This window comes from Larimichthys crocea, chromosome XI, assembly GCF_000972845.2.
Source record: "Larimichthys crocea isolate SSNF chromosome XI, L_crocea_2.0, whole genome shotgun sequence".
Taxonomy (NCBI): Eukaryota; Metazoa; Chordata; class Actinopteri; family Sciaenidae; genus Larimichthys; species Larimichthys crocea.
This window is the reverse complement of record NC_040021.1, coordinates 20860189-20879096: the sequence shown is the minus strand read 5'-3', so window position 1 is coordinate 20879096 and position 18908 is coordinate 20860189. Positions and strand designations below refer to the sequence as shown.

The 18908-nt window shown below is 39.8% G+C and overlaps 2 protein-coding genes across 2 annotated transcripts; one reads left to right on the top strand and one right to left on the bottom strand.

Moving 5' to 3' along the window:
* Positions 1 to 4370: 4370 nt before the first annotated feature.
* Positions 4371 to 6802, top strand: il17a/f3 (interleukin 17a/f3). Its single transcript, XM_010741256.3, has 4 exons — positions 4371 to 4517; positions 4917 to 5119; positions 5211 to 5357; positions 5967 to 6802. The coding sequence occupies exons 1-4, from the start codon at positions 4509 to 4511 to the stop codon at positions 6100 to 6102; spliced, it is 495 nt and encodes a 164-aa protein (XP_010739558.1). The 5' UTR covers positions 4371 to 4508; the 3' UTR covers positions 6103 to 6802.
* A 513-nt stretch (positions 6803 to 7315) lies between these two features.
* Positions 7316 to 17980, bottom strand: stmn4 (stathmin-like 4). The gene is made up of 6 exons (XM_019267731.2): positions 17867 to 17980; positions 13037 to 13099; positions 12648 to 12743; positions 12170 to 12375; positions 10104 to 10295; positions 7316 to 8873 (listed from the first exon to the last, which is right to left on the bottom strand). The coding sequence occupies exons 2-6, from the start codon at positions 13047 to 13049 to the stop codon at positions 8814 to 8816; spliced, it is 567 nt and encodes a 188-aa protein (XP_019123276.1). The 5' UTR covers positions 13050 to 13099; positions 17867 to 17980; the 3' UTR covers positions 7316 to 8813.
* Positions 17981 to 18908: the final 928 nt, after the last annotated feature.

Below are 18908 nucleotides of genomic sequence, written 5' to 3'. Positions count from 1 at the left end.
CTCATTGTCATGTTCAAGAAACCAGTCTGAGATGATTTGAGCTTTATGACATGGTGCGTTATTCTGCTGGAAGTAGCCATCAGAAGATGTGGTCATAAAGGGATGGACATGGTCACAATAATGTTCGTCTAAGGGGCCCAAAGTGTGCCAAGAAAATATCCCCCACACCATTATACCACCAGCCTGAACCATTGATACAAGGCAGGATGGATCCATGCTTTCATGTTGTTGACACCAAATTCTGACCCTACTATCTGAATGTCGCAGCAGAAATCGAGACTCATCAGACCAGGCAACGTATTTCCAGTCTTCTATTGTCCAATTTTGGTGAGCCTGTGCGATTTGTAGCCTCAGTTTCCTGTTCTTAGCTGACAGGAGTGGCACCCGGTGTGGTCTTCTGCTGCTGTAGCCCATCTGTTGTGCATTCAGAGATGCCCTTCTGCATACCTCGGTTGTAATGAGTGGTTATTTGAGTTACTGTTACCTTTCAATCAGCTCGAACCAATCTGGCCATTCTCCTCTGACCTCTAGCATCAACAAGGCATTTTCACCCACAGAACTGCCACTCACTGGATATTTTCTCTTTTTCGGACCAGTCTCTGTAAACCCTAGAGATGGTTGTGCGTGAAAATCCCAGTAGATCAGCAGTTTCTGAAATACTCAGACCAGCCCGTCCAGCACCAACAACCATGCCACGTTCAAATCACTTAAATCACCTTTCTTCCCCATTCTGATGCTCGGTTTGAACTGCAGCAGATCGTCTTGACCATGTCTACATGCCTAAATGCATTGCTGCCATGTGATTGGCTGATTAGAAATTTGCGTTAACGAGCAGTTGGACAGGTGTGCCTAATAAAGTGGCCGGTGAGTGTACATCAGAATTTACCTATAACACGGTAACCATACGTTAAAATTGACCTGAGTGGCTAAGGCCTTAAGTGTTAGTTGTAAGTCCTAAAGAAAAGTTTGAGAAGCTTCTATTTAAGCCCATTTTGTCTCTTGTCTTATTAAAATTGTTATAAAATTCATATGGTACAGTAGGTACACGCTTTCATATCGTCAGGTAAATTAAGGCTACTCTTTTTGCAGATTACATTTTCCAACCATCATCTCTGAAGCTAACTAATTAACATGTCACATCTTGTTTGTTTCATTTGGTTCTATGAACTAAGCAGGCAAAATGTTTCCAGCCTTTATGCTAAGACAAGGCTTAGCCTTAGCTTCCAGTTTTGACGCTTACACGGCTTGACTATATCATTACTAAAATGTCACTATGTAACACAATTGTTGCTTTGAGACTATGAATAAATCATCTCCATGAACTGCCACCATATGCAAGAGTTTGCAAGAAGAGTTTGCAAGAAGATAAAAAATGGAGCTGCACTATTCAAACTTGTATTCCACTGGGCTTCTGAATGAAAGAGTGTGATGATGACTTAGTGGAGAAAAATGGAGGACAGTGGAAAGCACCTGTTCACATTTGTCTTTGTTACTCCTTACTTTTCTCCTTTTTAGTCTCTCAGTCCATGCTTAAATAATATTTTCCCTGGGACTGTAGAGCAGTACATCAGTGAAGAGAACAGATTACAATCATACTACTGCATCCACTGAAACTCACTGAGGTTTACACACTGAGAAATGACGGATGGGGAACTTTATAGTGTGGTAACTTTTTGTAATTCTTTCACTTTAAATTTAAAAGAAATGTGTCAGATGAAGAAGAAGAAGAAGAAGAAGAAGAAAAAAAATCAGTTAGGTCGCATTACCACATTACTCATAAACAAACCTTTATCATGATGCCATCAGTTAGAAATTGATTTCTTGACCTTTTTTCTGACTGACACCGCACAATATTTTCCGCCTCATAAATTCATCTCAGTACATTTAAATTGTACTTTTATCTGTAATCTATCTCTAACTACGTCATGTGCTTTGTGTTATTCGCCCCCTTTCATTTGTTGCATTATCAAAACCTCACCATTTCGTCCTGTTATTGATTATTGATTAGTTAGATGTAAAGTCTTTTTGCAGCCATGCTTGTGATGAGCGGCTGTATAAAGAAATTATCTTGAACTCGACTTTTTGGTATCTAGTGAATTGTCAGCTTTGGGAAATAAATCTGCTCACTGTTATGTAACAGACTGTAGAGCTGACTGAGAACTAAAGGCAACTGGCTCGTCAGAGCACTTCACTGGGAATAAATATTTTAGTTAGTTATTTGGCAAAAAAAAGTGTATAACAGTATAAAAATTTATACAAATCTGCTCAGCTCATGATAAAATAACCAGAAAACTAAAAACAAGTAGAGTGACTTGTTCAAACAATATATTAGATGTCTAATGTATTTAAAACCTAAAGTACTGTGTAGTTGTGCCACCTAGTTACAGTTAAAATTGGACTTTACATTCACTGCACCAATCAGTATTTTTACACCAGCAATAGATCAGATGACATAATTTGATCAAGTAGTTTGAAAGTGATGATTCGTAACAAACCCACAAGAGTCATCATGCATCTTTGCAGCTCCCCTCTGCACTACAGCACATTGTTTTGGTTTTTACGCCTTGCATATTTACTGCTCTACTTCAGTCGTGTCAGTGAACTTTCCAGACTTCCAGACTACACAGGCAGCTGCTGATTAACCTGCTGTGTGCTACGTGCTCAGTGCACAGACAAAGTCAGATTTTGCAGAATTCATTTGAGGTTGTGGTGGGTGTAAGCTGCAGGGGGTGTCGGAAAAAAAAAACAGTGACCTACGGCGGAGAAGCAGAGCTTTTGAAGAAAAGCAACCTGACATCCAAGGTGGCCAATCCAATGTTCAGACGGAAACTGAGCGCTATGATCATGGACTAAATGGACTCTGATACTGTACCTGTTGTACTCTGTATTTGTTCATTTCATGCTTCTTCTTTCAGCTTCTACGTCTGTATGTGGATCCCAGTTTACAAAATAGTAAAACAAGAAGTTTCCTTTGGTTTGAGTCCATCTGATAGAGAGAGAGCGAGATCGCTGTGGTCAAGCGACATAGACAGTGAATGAGAATGAGGGAGCACTGGTATCGAGAAAGATGGCGAATCGGTGAAATAAAAAGCTGTTTTCTGATTGTTTTATAGAAGTTACCTTCAGCTAAACACATCCCCAGCACCCCCCACATACCATAACCCTGTGGCGATTCACTACAACCCCTGATTTAGTTTGAATAGTGCCTTAGCCACTTAGCAGATAGTCAATATCGTGTAGCATTTAGCAGCTACAATGGCAAATATTTCCCTTTATAATTTTCAGACATTAGAAAGTTTCTTAGCACCACAGAAGACATTCATTCTGATTTCACAGACTGAGTGATGGTATGTCTTTTTTTTTACAAAATGTAGAAACGGTACCAGAGGACTCTTGCAGTGCTGGCAGTTGGAGCGCCACTTCATCAGCTATCTTGGTCAATCAGTTTCTTACATCTAACTGCCTAGAAACATACTGTAGCGCAGTGTTACTGCTGTCTACGCTGCTTGAACATCTTGGGCTGTAACCATTTCTCTTTACTCTACATCCAGTACAGCTGTGCTCCAGTTCGTCAGCTCCTCACTCATATGATGCATGGAGGGAGAAGATGTTATCACGCTGTTCGTCTTTGATGAGATATGCTGATTTAAAACCAGAACCCAAGAGGCATCTCTTTGACCTACATTGTTTAGCGTGGGATGACAGACTGTAGGTGAAGTTACTCGTAATGTGTTTTATATGACTCGAATAGAGAAATTGTTAAGGCAGTTTATGGTGATAGGTTTAAAATAATGCAATAAAAGCACGTCAGTATTTGCTGCTTTTTTAGGTTTTCTGTAAAATGCTTTTAGAAATTAGTTCCTCTTGCAGGACTATTTTAAACTCTTCTGTGGTTTCAGTTTGGCAGAGATTTTTCTAGCTTTTTTTTTTTTTGGCTCCAAAGAAAATGATAAATGTTGGTTCTGTTTTCACAGCCACATAAAAAGTTGTACAGGTAAACAAATGTTTTGACACATTAGACTGTTAACAGACTCAGCACACTTTCACAGAAATGTGACACAGGAATTATTTCATTTTTTCCATGTATAATGACAATAAGGTGTTAAGGGGTTAAGTAAAAGTTTTAGAGAATCTAAAGAATATTAGAGGGAAAGTACAAAAAGTCAGCATCAAATCTCCTTTTTGCATGTTTGGAGTGTTTCCACACACTGCAACGTCAGGATCCAAGACAAGGACAGATGTGCACATAGGTAGATGAAAATGAATGCAAGGCAAAAAAAGAAATGCTGACCAAAAAAAAAGACCAGTCTTTATCTTGTTTATAGATCAACATATGTATCTTTAAAATCCGTGACAGTCATAGCGGAAACACACTACGCTTCTTGCCAACACACACAAACGCTGCAGTCTGGCTGCATATAAACACAGCACTGACTGTGGCTGTAACAGGACATGCACAGCAGCACTGCGCAGTTTAAGTCAGGCTCTGTAGACGAGACGACACAAACATGCAGCTGGTGAGTCATGCCGCCGTGCTTATCTTTAACTAACTTGATACTTGTGCTGACTTTATGAAAAAGGAGTGCACTGTTTGACTTTTTGATTCCACATTTCTTGCTGTAGGAGAAGCAAATGAAAGATGTGTGAAACTTTTTTTTACCATTTAGAAGGTTTTTTTTTCAGTGTGTGAGGTCAATAATACCACCCATGCATTCACACACTCACCAATTAACTGGACTTTAAGTCAAACGAGAACTGACAGCAGAGAGAAAACAAGAGCTGAAAGTTAATGAAGCATTTTCTTCTCACTTCTTCACTGGTTTGCTCTCCTGCTTTCTCCAGCCCCCTCTGGAGTTATCTTTGGCTGCTGTCTGTATATTTTTTGCTCATGGTTTATCTGATGATCTCATATTTAGGTGTTAAGATCTTTGCTGTTGTTGGCACTGGCCACACTGTTGCACGCCACCAAAGGGCGCATGGTGTCAGTGAATTTGGGGCGGCGTAACAAACTGAAGGACAAGACTGTGAGACTGATCCTGGATTCTTCAGTGCCATTTCAGATGGCCAGCCCGCCTGCTACAACCATCGCCAACATGTCTCTGTCGCCATGGACGTACAGGTGAGGCATCGCTGAAGGCCCTTAATGTCATTTTTCTTCAGTACTTTGCACAGTTGGTGTCAAAAAACTCTGTATCTTTTATCCCCCTCAGACAATCCTGTATAGAATCCCGTTTACCTCAGCAGATTGCTCATGCTCAGTGTCTGACCACCGGCTGTCTGAGCCTGCAGGGTAACAGAGAAGAGGATGCATCCCTGGTGGCTAAACCTATCTACTACCAGGTTTTGGTCCTCCACAGGTGAGCCTCTGTGAAAACAGCTAACAATGCAGTTTTCACCTCTGCTTTTGTCTCTAGACATCTGTCTTTATTCAGCTTAAGAATGAAAGTGAAATGTAATTTTGAGCAAATATCTCTCTTAATCTGAGGCATTTCCTGTTGAAGCGAGCTGCTATGGTTGATCACAACACGCAGCACAGATAGAAACAAAGTTAGTTATCCAACAGAAGAGACACAATATTGTTTCAAAAATCAGATTTTAGTGCCAGATGTTTTTTTGTGGTACACCACACACCAGTACAACATTAAGTAGAGATGTGTTTTAAGGAGGGGAATATGACTGAGAACAGAAAACAGAGTTTTGTTAATGAGTGAGTGTATATCATGCGACCGAGAGGTGATAGATCATTTCATTTTTAATGTGGCTTGAAGTAGGGAGGAGTATGAAACCAAAAGTATTATGTTGTTTACTATTGAGGTTAGATTCTGCACAGCCTAGGGACTTCTGACATTTTGAATTATATTGACCTCAGTTAACCTCTGTCTTCCCAGTCCTGAATTAATTTAACACCATAATCTTATATTAACATCATCTGAACGCCCTTGTTAAATGTTTCCATGCCTCTTCAGGGTCCCAAGGCACAATAACAAAGGAGGGAGGAAGAGAAGAAAGTATGACTTCCGGCTGGGGATGGAGGTGGTCACAGTGGGCTGTACCTGTGTGAGGCCAAGTGTGGTACCACAGGGAAACAGAGGAGACGTCTGATGTTAGCAACTGTCTCAGCATCAAACTTCAACTTCTATTAAGCAATATTTTTTTTTAGCTATCACTGAATGAAATGACTTTGCATCTTGTGAAAGAGCCTTCTGGTAGCTAGCGTGCTAGACGTTAGCTCTCAATGTAAGCTGTCCTTTAACGTGTCATAGCCATAAGAGTTCTGAGAGTATCATCAAACAGCAAAGAGCTGCGTTTCTTTCCGCCTCCTAGTGGTGAAAAATGTTTAAAGCAGCTTTAACCCATCCTGTCAAACACTGCTGGATGGTTTGTACGGTAGACAGTTTTATTATACAGTAGTCGTTAGACATTTTACTCTATTTCATTTTCATACTATTTTAAATTGTCAATTTTTATTTTTCTCGTTGCAGACCTGAAATATTTTACTCCTGGTCCGACCATGTAAAACACTTTTTGAAAAGTGCTGTAGAAATGATTTTTTAAAATATTTTTATTCAATTCAATATTTACTGAATGGATTTTCTCTGGAGAACTGAGTCATAAGGTGTTGTTGGAAATACATATTTATGCAATGGAAATATTATTTTATTGGGGTGTGAGTATGTTTTTAAACTTTGTCAGTTTTCATCTTATCTTAAGTTTCATCGTTGCTTTAACTGGCATTTTATAAAAACCCTGTTCTTGTTTTATTGTGAACAATATCAAAATTTATTAAAGTTTTTTTATCTCAGCTTTGATGTCTAATTGTATTGTGCTATTTAAAATAGTTCAAATCATCTTGTTGACTAATGTGATATATCCTATACCTACTTATTTGCGTCTTATATTACATATTTATGGATGTATTATCGTCTAATTATAATGTTTCATGGATGTGACTGACAAAATGCTTTATCTAATTATAATGTTTCATGGATGTGACTGACAAAATGCTTTACTGAATTTCAGTGCCTTTTTAGGACAATATAAACTGAAAATTAGTATATAGTTTACATTTTCTTTAATCCAAAAAATTGAGTTTACAGAATCTTTTTACAAGTTACAAGTATTTTCTGCACATATTCATTTCAAATTACATACTCCACCAATACAGCAGCCTATATGTAACTTAAGAGGCAAGATCGAGCGCTTAAGAACACTGATCTCGTTGGAAATTATGCCTTTGTGTATTTGCATATAACAGTGCATGCAAAACCTTCTACCTTCAACCTACAGATGAGAATTAATGAGCACGAAAACAAAGTGTGAGCTCAGTCAAGCTGTTTTTACTGACCATGCCAAATAGATACAATCAATCCAGCTTTGAAGATATACAGCGACACACAGTTACAGCAAGTACAAACCCCATGTTACGACTCCCCCGCTACAGTGCAAACATTTTAGACATTTCAATCAAGTCAGTATGACTCAACAACTCGAGCAAATTTCATCTTTCTGTTTACTCTTTTAGGTCTAAATTCTTTTGAAAATCATAAACTGACAATCAGAGCACAGTGACACATGCCAAAGCAAAGGGGGGCTGCTGCTTAGCCTTAAAACCCCCCAAAACTCATCGTAACCACTGAAACCAAATATGTCCAAATCTGAACTAGCCACTCACGACTTTGCCTCCTTGTGATGTTATTGTTGTTTATACTGTATATATTCACCGTCCTTCATGTATACATATGTGCTTTTGAGTTGTGCTTAATGAAATAAGAGTGCAATCAGTGCTCTAAATCTAAGAGACTCAAATGCATGTGACTGATCTACGACTACAGTACAGTTAAAGTTTCACAAAGAGCCTGAAGTGGCAGAATACAGCAGAGTGTCCTGCCTTTTCTTTCTTCTTTTTCTTTTCTTTTTTTTCTGTTTGTTTTCCTCCCCAAGAGCACTGTGGAAACAAAAGCCTGAAGCTTCATTTATATTCATAAACCAAAGTTTAGCACACGCAGACGTCCCCAGATAGACAAAACAATCTCAAACACGGCGCAGCTGAGAATTAGAATGAGAGCGGCGGACCCTGGGAAATCAGTTTTTTATTCCTAATTTGGAAATAGCAGAAGCTTGTGTGTTATGTTCTGATTGTGTGTGTTGAATCCTGTGAATCAAAAAGACTGAAGAAGACCGGGACGCTTAGTTTTAGCTTGTTTTGGTTGTGGATAACTAGGGCTCCTTAACTACGTCTGTGAGCCCAGTTTGGGTTTTTTTTACAAGCACATCATCTTTTTCCCCCCATGTTTTACAAGGTAACAATTCAGATTACAGCTCCCTGCTCCAGAGTTACACAATCTAATTGGAAAGAAGCAGTATGATCTGGTGTGCTGCTGCCAAACTGGTGGACTCAGTGATGATTTCTGAGACAACCAAACAGCAGTTCACATTTCCTGCTGTCTGACTGCAGGAACGAGAGAGCTGTGATTAAAAAATGTTTTAACCTCTTCCTGCCTCGATGCAGCTTTCGTTTGTCACCACACAACCAATGTCGCCCCTCTTTTAAAAATGTAGTTTGTTTTGTTGGCACCCTCCCCACACCCTCCCACTGTCCTTTAGAAAAAACAGAGCAAGAATTCTTTTTGAACTTCAACATCAAGAGTTGGCTAAACTTTGTACAGCTTATTTATCGTTACAGCATACATCAAATATGAAAACTCATCTTTTGCCTTTGTTCGAGTTGCTTTTGAGTTCTTTTTTTTCTTTTCTTTCCTGCACTGTTTTTTTTTTCTCCCTCTCTCTCTCTCTTCTTCCCCGACTCCACTCATCTACCGGCAGGCTTCCTCCTTCATCTCCTTGTTCTTCCTCACTTCTTCCGCGTGTTTGTCCTGCGAGACACACACACACACACACACACACACACACACACACACACACACACACACACACACACAGACATACCAACATCAGACTCATTAGCATTCATGAATGGATTAGCATTAATTAACAAGACGAGGCAACAGTTCATTAAGATTTGAACAGGGGAATGACAGAGCGGGGAGAACTAAAAACTCTTTTCCACCTCATATAATATTCATGATTACTGATCACGCTTGTGAACAACGTTAAAATATAATTTATTTATTTTTTTTAGACTTTGTGTAAGTTATTGTAGTAAGGATTGGGCAAACAAGACAAAACTCCTTAATCAGTTAGTCTTAGAGGGGCTGTTCGACAGATTTTGTTTTAGTTAGTTTGCTGCTGGTGTACACATTTAACAGTGGAAGCAGTCTTCTTATCTTAGTAAGAAAGAGAATATTACTTTATAAAAAATATTTAAAAAATGGTGAAATTGTTAGACATTTCTTTTCATTTCATTTCATTTTTTTTTTTGAGTTATATGAGAAGACTAATGGCGTGTGTATATAGCTAGAGCTTTGAGGCAATTAGCCTAGCTTAGCATAAACACTGGAAATAACAGGTAGCCTTGCTCTGTCCAAACTTCATAAATACCTCTAAGATGGACAAATGAACACATTACATCATGATGTATCCATACAGAAACTGAAATGTAAAAACAATAAAAACATAGTTCAAAGCTAAGGTAATCACCCCCTGGCTCTAATGCATCATAAAGACCTCATAAGACACTAATATTTCTCAAAATGTGGAGCTATTACTTAGTACCTCAATTACCCAGCTAGTTCGTAACAGATCGAGATTGGGCCCAGCAGGAAGTTTAGCTCCCAGAAGACAGGACTGGGTTACAGTTTACGATAGATGTAGCTAGTCAGAACACTAAAAATAGTGATACTAAAAACAAACAGAGCTTCCAGGCAAGAAAACAAAAACCGTTGCTGGAAACTTTATATGTCTGTCTCTTTGTCTTCATATCTCTGCTGGTCAGTCCAAACATTCTGTGCTTTTCTGATTTCAAAACCTTTTGAAATCAGACCTTTTCAAAGACATTTTGGACAATGAACTTCCTCTATTTTAAAATCATCATTTGTTCAGTTATGTATGACAAGAAAAAAACAACCAGATAGAAATGAAAGCTACATTACCAAGACTGGATTTTTGTTACAAGCTCTCTGTAAAGGTTAGAACCTGCACAGTACCTTCTCCTGCAGCCTCTCCAGCATGGCGGCCAGCAGGGCCTCCCTGTTCTCCTTGTTGGCCTCCATCTTCTGCTCAAGCTTTTCCTTGGCGTGCTTGATGAAGTTGTTGTTCTCCTCGAAGGCCTTCTGGATCACCTCACGCTCGTGCTCCCTCTTCTCCGCCAGGTGCTTCAGCAGCTCAGCCTCCTGACACTGGAGGGAGATAGAGAGTGCAGAAGGTAAATCAACAGATAATTTTCACGTTTGTTAAACTGCAAGCGATAAAAGTTATAGGCTTAGGGTTATGGTTGTCTTTCAGTAGGTTTGTTGTCAGCTGAGTCTGTGACCTGCAGACAAAACCTTCTCTATTACTGCTAGAATACAGTCAACTACAGCACTGCATAACATGCAAAGCTTAAAACTACAGCTGGAATGTATGTAAGCGTGTAAAGAAATGATGAAGTGATTGCTGTAGTTGTAACCTCAGGAATTTTTACATTACTACTGACAATTCTCTGCATCTAACTACTTTTTCTTCCACATGTCTAAATTCAAAATTACTGCACAACAGATGCAAAATGTAGATGATAGTAGGGTCTTTTAAAGGCCCCGAAAACATGGCTTTGAACTTAAGGAATTGTTTTATTATATATCCATATCTAAGTAAGCACAACTCACATAATGCGAGGAACTTCTCTGAGTTGAGATCAGCTGACTAACTTACTAAATCTATAGTATAACTTTAACTTATACAACACTGTACACTAGACAACCCAGTGTTTTGATCAAATATGTATACGTAGATAAGCAATGTCTGGCTATTGTATTGGGTCAATGATCCATTAATTGGACAGGGTAAGACTGATGTGGCACAGCTCATCAGTCCACTTTAATTTATTAAGGTATCACAAACACTGGTTCAGCAAGGTGCAATGACTGTACATGCCCATAAAACAAAAGTTTGCTTTTATGCAAAATGAATGTCAAAATTGTAACCTAAACACATCAAATTGCACTGACATCAGCATCTCTTTGGTTTCCTATGCCCCCCAAAAAGGGCATGGCTGTTGCAATTTGCGCACAAGTGGTGGTCATTGGTGAAATCCTGATCCTCTATCCGTGGTGGGAAAAAGAAAAACAAAAATCTCTGTGGAAAGAACTTAAAATGTTTAGACTTAACAGAAAATAGTGTTTTCCGTTTAGAACCACAAAATAAACTGACAAACAAAACATTCTTGGCAGGAATCGCTCTCTATTTTGGGCCATGTTTATTCTTTGACACAGCACTGTTCTCTCATTGGCTGAATTTGGAGGCAGTTACACAAACTAAACACACACAAGTCCCTAAAAAAACCTTTCACTCAGCTTCCTAAACCCCTTTACGGGCTGGGAAACCCAAAACCATTAAGGTAAACAAAAAACAAGACATGAGGTCCTCATTAGACACCATCGTCTTGGAGACTACAGCAGACAAAGTTGACACATGAGTGTCTCAAAGGAAAATTACATTCTTGTTTCTCACCCATGACTGTTGTGATGTGAAAAATAGGTTCATTCATTGAAAAAAACAGTTGGTGTCACCAATAACACCGTATTAAGAGCCTTTATAACACGTAATAAACAAAAAATGATTAATGGGAACGTCTGATGTTGCTCATGTCTCGTTGCTCCGTTGCCGGACATCTTCTCTGTGCCAGCTATAATTTCTCTCCTCTCACCTTTCCCCTCTCCCTTCCTCCTCCCTCTCTCCATCATCCTCTTTGCTTGATGAATATGAGCCATTGTGAGCGTGTCCTTGCATGATTGCCCTTGTACTTTCATGTCCCTTGTTTTCATCTTCCCTCTCTCCCCCTGCTTGTGTTTCCTCCCTACTTTTCCATCAACTCCACCCTCCCTCTTTCCTTTTATCCACTTCCACCCTTTTTTCCTCCTGAGCTGATAAATCACGCTACCCACAAAGAGCGTTGTCAGACACCTGAATGAGCTACAAATAGCTCGGGTTAGGGTTGCACTTTTGGGGTTAAGGCCTGTCCAGTTGGGTATCTTGTGTTGATACAAAAACCCAAACCCTTTCATTCTTTTCTTACCTTCCGCCTCTCCTCAGCAGCCTCCAGCTTCTTCTGGATCTCCTCCAGGGACGGGTCGCGTCGCTGCGGCATGGAGGTGTTGAGGTCTGGCACGCCGTCAAAGGACGGGGGCTTGAGAATGACCTCGAAGGCCTGGCCTGATGCCCGCTTGTTCAGCTCGATCACTTCCACGTCTTTGATGACGCACCAGCCCAGATCCACCGCATCTGTGGTGTTGGATTGCAGCCATGTTTACATTATTCATTTACAATGGATTTCTAATACAAGGAAGCACACTGTCAAGCATCAAACATCATTAATAGGTGAGTTTGGTGCATTGTGTGGTTTGTGGTTTACCTACAATCCTCCTACATGTCCCTGCTTTAATTGAACAAATTCCTCCGTTTCCCAGAATGACTAGTGGCTGTATTTAGCTACAATACAATATATTTCTCCCTGTGTGATTGTTAATGTGTCTGTGACAGTGATTTATTTTTACCTTCTGCCTTGTACGTAGGTTTTTCTGCAGTCTGTGGGTTCAGGCAGGCACAGAACAGAGACACCAGGGGGAGCTCTTTGACCTTCTCTTTGTAGGCTGAGGACACACACACACACACACACACACACACACACACACATACGCTTGTTCTGTTATGCTTGACATTGTGTTGACTCAAACTAAATGATGAACAAGCATTCAATAACTGATGATGTAATTCTCCCTTTCAGTGGCAGTGATTATGTTATTAGAACAGTCATAATAATGAACAATCTCTGTGGTTTAGATAATAAAATTGCTCTCTCCCACAGTGGAATCATTTGCAGTGTACACAGTACAGGAAAGAGGAGCTGTTAGGTGTACGACTTTTCTGCTGCAGTTGCATTTACCTGCCAGAGTCATCTTCTCGCTGCGTATGTAACTCTCCAGGGATGCTGAAGATCCGTCTCAGTCTGTCAGGGAGAGACATGCAGACACAGAGAGGAAGGATTGAATGAAGCGGCTTCAAAGGTCATATAACGAATGTGAGAAGCACAGAAGAGAATTTAACAAGACCGCAATCTGCAGAGCACTCGTGTAAGCACCTCCCATTAAGGTTTAATTCAGCCAATGAGAGAATGGCTCTGCGTCAGGGAATAAATATGGGCCAAAATAGAGGGTCATTCTTGCCAAGGATATGTTTGTATGAGAAAATCAAAACAGGGATCATCGCACACATAATATCATGTAACATTTTGACCCGAGGTCCTTTTCAGACAACATCGTCTTGTTCACATGTGAACAAAAATGATCCCTCCTTTAATCAGAGACTTCAACAAACAATGTTGACACACAAGTGGAAAAGCACATTCTTGTTGACCATGAATACTGATATATATCACTGTCATAGTTAAATTAGTAGTGTAATTGCTTGTGAAAACTTGAAAATGCTAATATTTATATCATGCTGATATAGTTTCAGTCCAAGATTAGTGCTGTTCATTGAGATAAACAGATGGTGGCGCTACAGTCGGTGCAATTAAAGCATTGCAGAAGAAGGGGGCGCAACAAGATGACACAATTTCAGAAAAGAGTGCTAGTCAAACCTCTATCGGTGGACAAACATTCAGGAAACATGACAGAAATGTGGCATTTATCTTTGTTTTATGTATTAATTTGAGGACAGAGCTGACAAACTTCTTGTGATGTCACAAAATCCAGCTTGTTTGGACACGCCTTTAAAGTCAGATTGGAGATGAGAACCGTCCTCCCTTTCGCAGATGAATGTAAAAACAGCCTCCTAGTGTCAAACTCTGCGCATAAATTCTCCGCAGTGAAGCTCAGACACCCAAGTGAAGCAAAAGTAAGCAAAAGATATTTTGAGGGGAGGGGAACTTTAAAATTTTGTTGTTGTTCTTCCCTTCCACGTCCTCCGTGTTGCAGTGAATCACAGCCGTGACACAAGTGGGAGAAGCAGCTGTAGATCTTTGAGAAGATGCAAGGAAGGAAGAGGGAGGTATAAATAACAAAGCGAGGCATCAACTGTGACACCAGCCTGTTACGCCACCTGCTGAAAATCTATTTCAAACCTTTAAACAGCGCTGTGAAGCAATATGTGTTGTGATGAGAGCAAATATGTCTATGTCATGCTGACTGTGACCTGTTAATAACATCAAATAATACTGATTGATGTTGGAGTGAAATCCAAGATCAATTCAATTTAGAGCGAATTCAAAGAGTGATTGAATCAAACTGAGCTGGACTAAGAGAGGCAGCAAAGTGTCTCACCAGACCTCCCACCACCTGCTATCACTACGTCTGTCTGTCAGATGGCCTCATCAGCACTGAATTGATGAGGGATGTCTTCTCTCGTGCTATACGAGACGGACAGAACCTCCTTCATTTTTGCAGCATAGAATTAATCATGTCAACAAACACTCAGAGGTCTTGAATGCTTGAACACGCATCGTCAGCAAATAGGAGACTTTTATCATGTGGGAATCCAGCGGTGCCCTGCATGCGCATTTTGTTGACCTTTTCACAGCTGAGCACACACGCTAATTGAGTTTCGCTTTAATTCTGGGATCCAGTTTAAACACTCTCATCATGTGGGCACCCACAACAATCAGGTGTTGGAGAAAACAGACTGTGGAGTAATATAAGATAGCGAATGAAGGAAGCTTCATGAAAACTGATTTACACGACAGGATGAGACATGCCAGCGGTGCCCAATGAGGGCCAAATGTAATCAAACATCTGTAATGGGATGTGTCTGCCAAAAAAGCCCAAATGTTCTTATCTACCCCAGAAGGCACTACATACAAAAATGAAACACTACACTATGTGAATAATGCAGGTATAATGCTGTTGTACAGTAGCCCAGAGGGGACAAACCAAACATTTACTATATATAGTGCCTTTTGCATTCTTTGTTTGCGGCTACAATGGGTTCTCCTGCACACTCAGAAGGGCAGGGTGAGGTTAAGGGTATTCAGTTGGTTGTACTCCAAAACCTTAGCTAGACTAAATCCTACACACTGGACCGTAAATTTAGATTGTGTCAGTAGTTGTGCCAGGCTAGCTGTTTGTCCCTGCTTCTAGTCTTTATGCTATGTTAAGCTAATCACCTCCTGGCCCTAGTTCCATAGTACAACTCCACTACTTACTACAAAGAAGAGCTCACTACTATCTATTTATGTATCTATGTATCTATGTATCTATCTATCTATCTATCTATCTATCTATCTATCTATCTGTCTGAAGAGTAGTGAGCTCTGGGGAGTAAGAGAACTAATGAGACAACCTATGACACAGAGAAAGAGACGTCTCATTACATTGCAGAGCACACGCTCACCTGACACGTCTCTCAGAGGGACATACAGAGCACACGCTCACCTGACACGTCTCTCAGAGGGACATACACACACAAGGTCACACACTTGTGCATTTATATATATATATATATACATGCAACATACATGACAGATACTTTTAAATATTGAAATACACAGTTAGGCACACACATGCTAATCAGGCAGTGCAGTGTTGGAATGCACACACACACACACACACACACACACACACACACACACACACACACACACACACACACACACACACACACACAGCTGCTTCTCATCTTGTGAAACCACCCAGGTTGCAGATCAATGCACTGCTTCCTGCAGGAGTAAGAGTGCTCCATTTGGCGTGTGTCAATACAGAGAGAGAGAGAGAGAGAGAGAGGGAGAGACTTGTAAAGGTTTGGTACACATGGGGAACTGGGGAACATTTGGGTCATGTTGATGGGAAATTTGCTGACAGTTATATTATAGTGAAGATTTTCATTATGCCAGTTTATGATATTCATTGGATTTTTGTCCCAGAAGATCAGCATCCTCCATGTCCGCTGTGGGTAGTATTTCTTCTTTTATGTTCTCTAGAAATTGGGCTCATACATAATAATATAATGATGGCTTTAAGAACAGGAAATTATTGCACAAGTCTGCATATTAAAATAATAAAAAGCATACCAAGTGATTTGTGCGCAGTCACTCTTAAAATGTTGACTCTTAAAGGAAAAGTTCAACATTTGGGGAAATTTGCTTATTCACATTCTTCTTCTTGCTGGGAGCTGGATGAAAGATTGATATCACGCTCATGTTTTTATGCTGATTTTAAAGCTGCATATACCTGTTTGTTAGCTTAGCTTGGCTTGAGCAAAACTCACTAGTTAAAATGTTATATCTAGTTTGTCCGGCCTGTTGTTTCTACTCTTTATTTTCTACTCTTTATTTTTTGCAAATTAGTATAAACAGACATCTTCTCATCAGTGTGTAGGATTTAGTGGCATCTAGCTGCGATTGACTACAGATAGATGTTAAGCTATGTAGGCTGCGAAAAATACGAAAGGCCATAACTAAAGTGATTGTTTAGTTTGTGTTTTTATGTAGAAACATGGTGATTCAATATGGCGAATATAAAAGGCTCATTCTAAGGAAGCAAAAATATAACAACTCTTATTTTCAGGTTATTATACTCCAATGAAAACAGTTCTGCATATTATATTCGATTGCTGCCAAATTCTGTAAATAAAGTCCTCCAAATCTTACACAAATCTTACCTGTAAAACTGTTACATTTTTGAAAGGTGACATAGAGCTCAGTGCTTCATATTTCATAAAACACTACAATAAAAAAAGAATTTTAAAAGTCTCCTCAAAGAGTATTACTCTGGATGTCTCATTTTCATTTCTCATACACTCTACAGCGCACTGATGATGAAGAAGTCTAAATGAAAAACAAATCTGTTCCTTATTGACTGTTGTTTCCATGGGCACAGCGTTTCATGTACTACTCCTATACGTTGTCATATTTCTGCATGAATAATAAACAGAACATTATGAATATTGCATGTATATTCATCCTGTTTATTATGCCTCATAACATTTTGAGTGTATTATTTGGATATCTTATAGAAGGAGTGAGTATAAAGGACTCCAACTTCAAACCACACTTCCCATACAGTAAGAGAACATCAACATTTGTCACATTTAGCGCATCTACATCTGACATTTTATGAGCTATTTTGAATCAGTTGGTTGGTTTTACAGGTTTTTACAGATTGCTTTTGTAAATAATGGCTTTCCCTTCATAAATAAACCTGGAACATGGAGCAGCTAAAAGTGAATTTAACACCAATGACAAGACACTTTGCAGGTTCCAAACAAGCCAAAAATATTAGACAAAAAGGAACTTTTGTAAACTATTCTTCACTGATTTTTTATGTTTTTTCACATCTTTCTCTTCCCACCCTTTTTTCCTACACTGCCTAACACACACACTTACACATCCACACACCTTTTCGCCACATAAACGCATACTAACCCCTTCATTTTCCTCTCCCACTCTCTTTCTCTCTCTCCTTACAAATAGCAGACACAAAGCTGCATCTGCACATATGGAAGATCAATAATAAATGACACAGGTTACACACCATACTGTTTGAGGGTACACCGAGTTCTCTCTCTCCCCCTTCCTCCCTCTCCTGTCAGCAGGAATCACTGCATCATCACTATCCTCACCCTCGCCCCATTACACCCTACCAATACAATACACTCCCTCCCAAATACACACACATCACACACACACACATGGAGGCGACCTTCTTTTATGTAATAAAACCTTGAGAATCCAAAGTGACACAAGTGAAATGCAGCAGTGTGTTTTGTGATGCAGACTTACCCCGCTCTGTCCCTGTCTTCTCTGCTGCTGATGGTGGACCGGTGACTACGGTTACCCCTGTCTGGCTGCACGGATACAGGCGCCGGGCAACAGCATCAGCAACAGCATCAACGCTGCCTCCATGACATCACCTTGGAGATGTCTTATTGGTCTGAGACACTGCCAGCATCCAAGCCTCTCGGCCAATGAGAGGGGAGAGGAAGGATGGGGGGAGGGCCGTCAGCTCTTTGTGTTGTACTGCAGGGTGGGTGGTGGAGTTTTATTATATGGCGCAGGAGTGTGGGGTTGTGTGTGTGTGTGTTTGTGTAGGTGTGTGCGTGTGTGTATTAGACATGCTAGAGAGTTAAGTGAAGTAGAGTGAGAGATTGGTGAAGATTGGTAGTCTGTCTATATGTGTGTGTCTGTGTGTTTGTTCATCTCAGCAGGGGGTCCAGCTAGGAAGCATGCAGGACACTAAATTATTTAGATCCTAAGTGTAAACACAAGAACAAGGAGAAAACCTTGAATAGTGTGAAGCACATGAGGTTCATTATATTGAATATTTGTTGCTACTGTACAGACGGCAAACGCTGGTACTACAATTCTTTGACAGCTACTTTAAAACTCCCACTACTACAATTATTACCACCAATAAAAACCTTCTGTTCATGTTTATCACTACAGTTTTACAGTTGTTATGTTGTCTGTTGCTGAACATCACATTTACATATTTAGCTTAAGTGTTGCCCACGCCAGCCGAGTTTCATTTTTTTCAGTTCATATTCCATTTACATGATTATGTTGTTGTATATATATCTAGCTATATTTGACACATTATTTATGGAATATTAAATATCCCCAGGTTTGCTGTATGATAATTGATTAAATACAGATGAATTGAGGAATTTGCACCATGTGTAACTAAATTAATCATGTGTAATGATTTTAAAGTGGTAACCGCCTTAGCTGTGAAGTGAAGCCAATGTACAAGTGCTGTGTTTACAATGCAATGTTTACAGCCTGGTACAAAAAAATGTTTTGGTCTCTAAAGCTAATTTCCCCA

What these genes read in the sequence shown, in the direction of transcription:
- il17a/f3 (XM_010741256.3), top strand. An exon ending in CTGTCGCCATGGACGTACAG is followed by an intron (nt 5,120 to 5,210) that starts GTGAGGCATCGC and finishes TATCCCCCTCAG; the next exon opens with ACAATCCTGTATAGAATCCC. An exon ending in CAGGTTTTGGTCCTCCACAG is followed by an intron (nt 5,358 to 5,966) that starts GTGAGCCTCTGT and finishes ATGCCTCTTCAG; the next exon opens with GGTCCCAAGGCACAATAACA.
- stmn4 (XM_019267731.2), bottom strand. An exon ending in ACCTACGTACAAGGCAGAAG is followed by an intron (nt 12,376 to 12,647) that starts GTAAAAATAAAT and finishes CCAACACCACAG; the next exon opens with ATGCGGTGGATCTGGGCTGG. An exon ending in TGGAGAGGCTGCAGGAGAAG is followed by an intron (nt 8,874 to 10,103) that starts GTACTGTGCAGG and finishes TGTGTCTCGCAG; the next exon opens with GACAAACACGCGGAAGAAGT.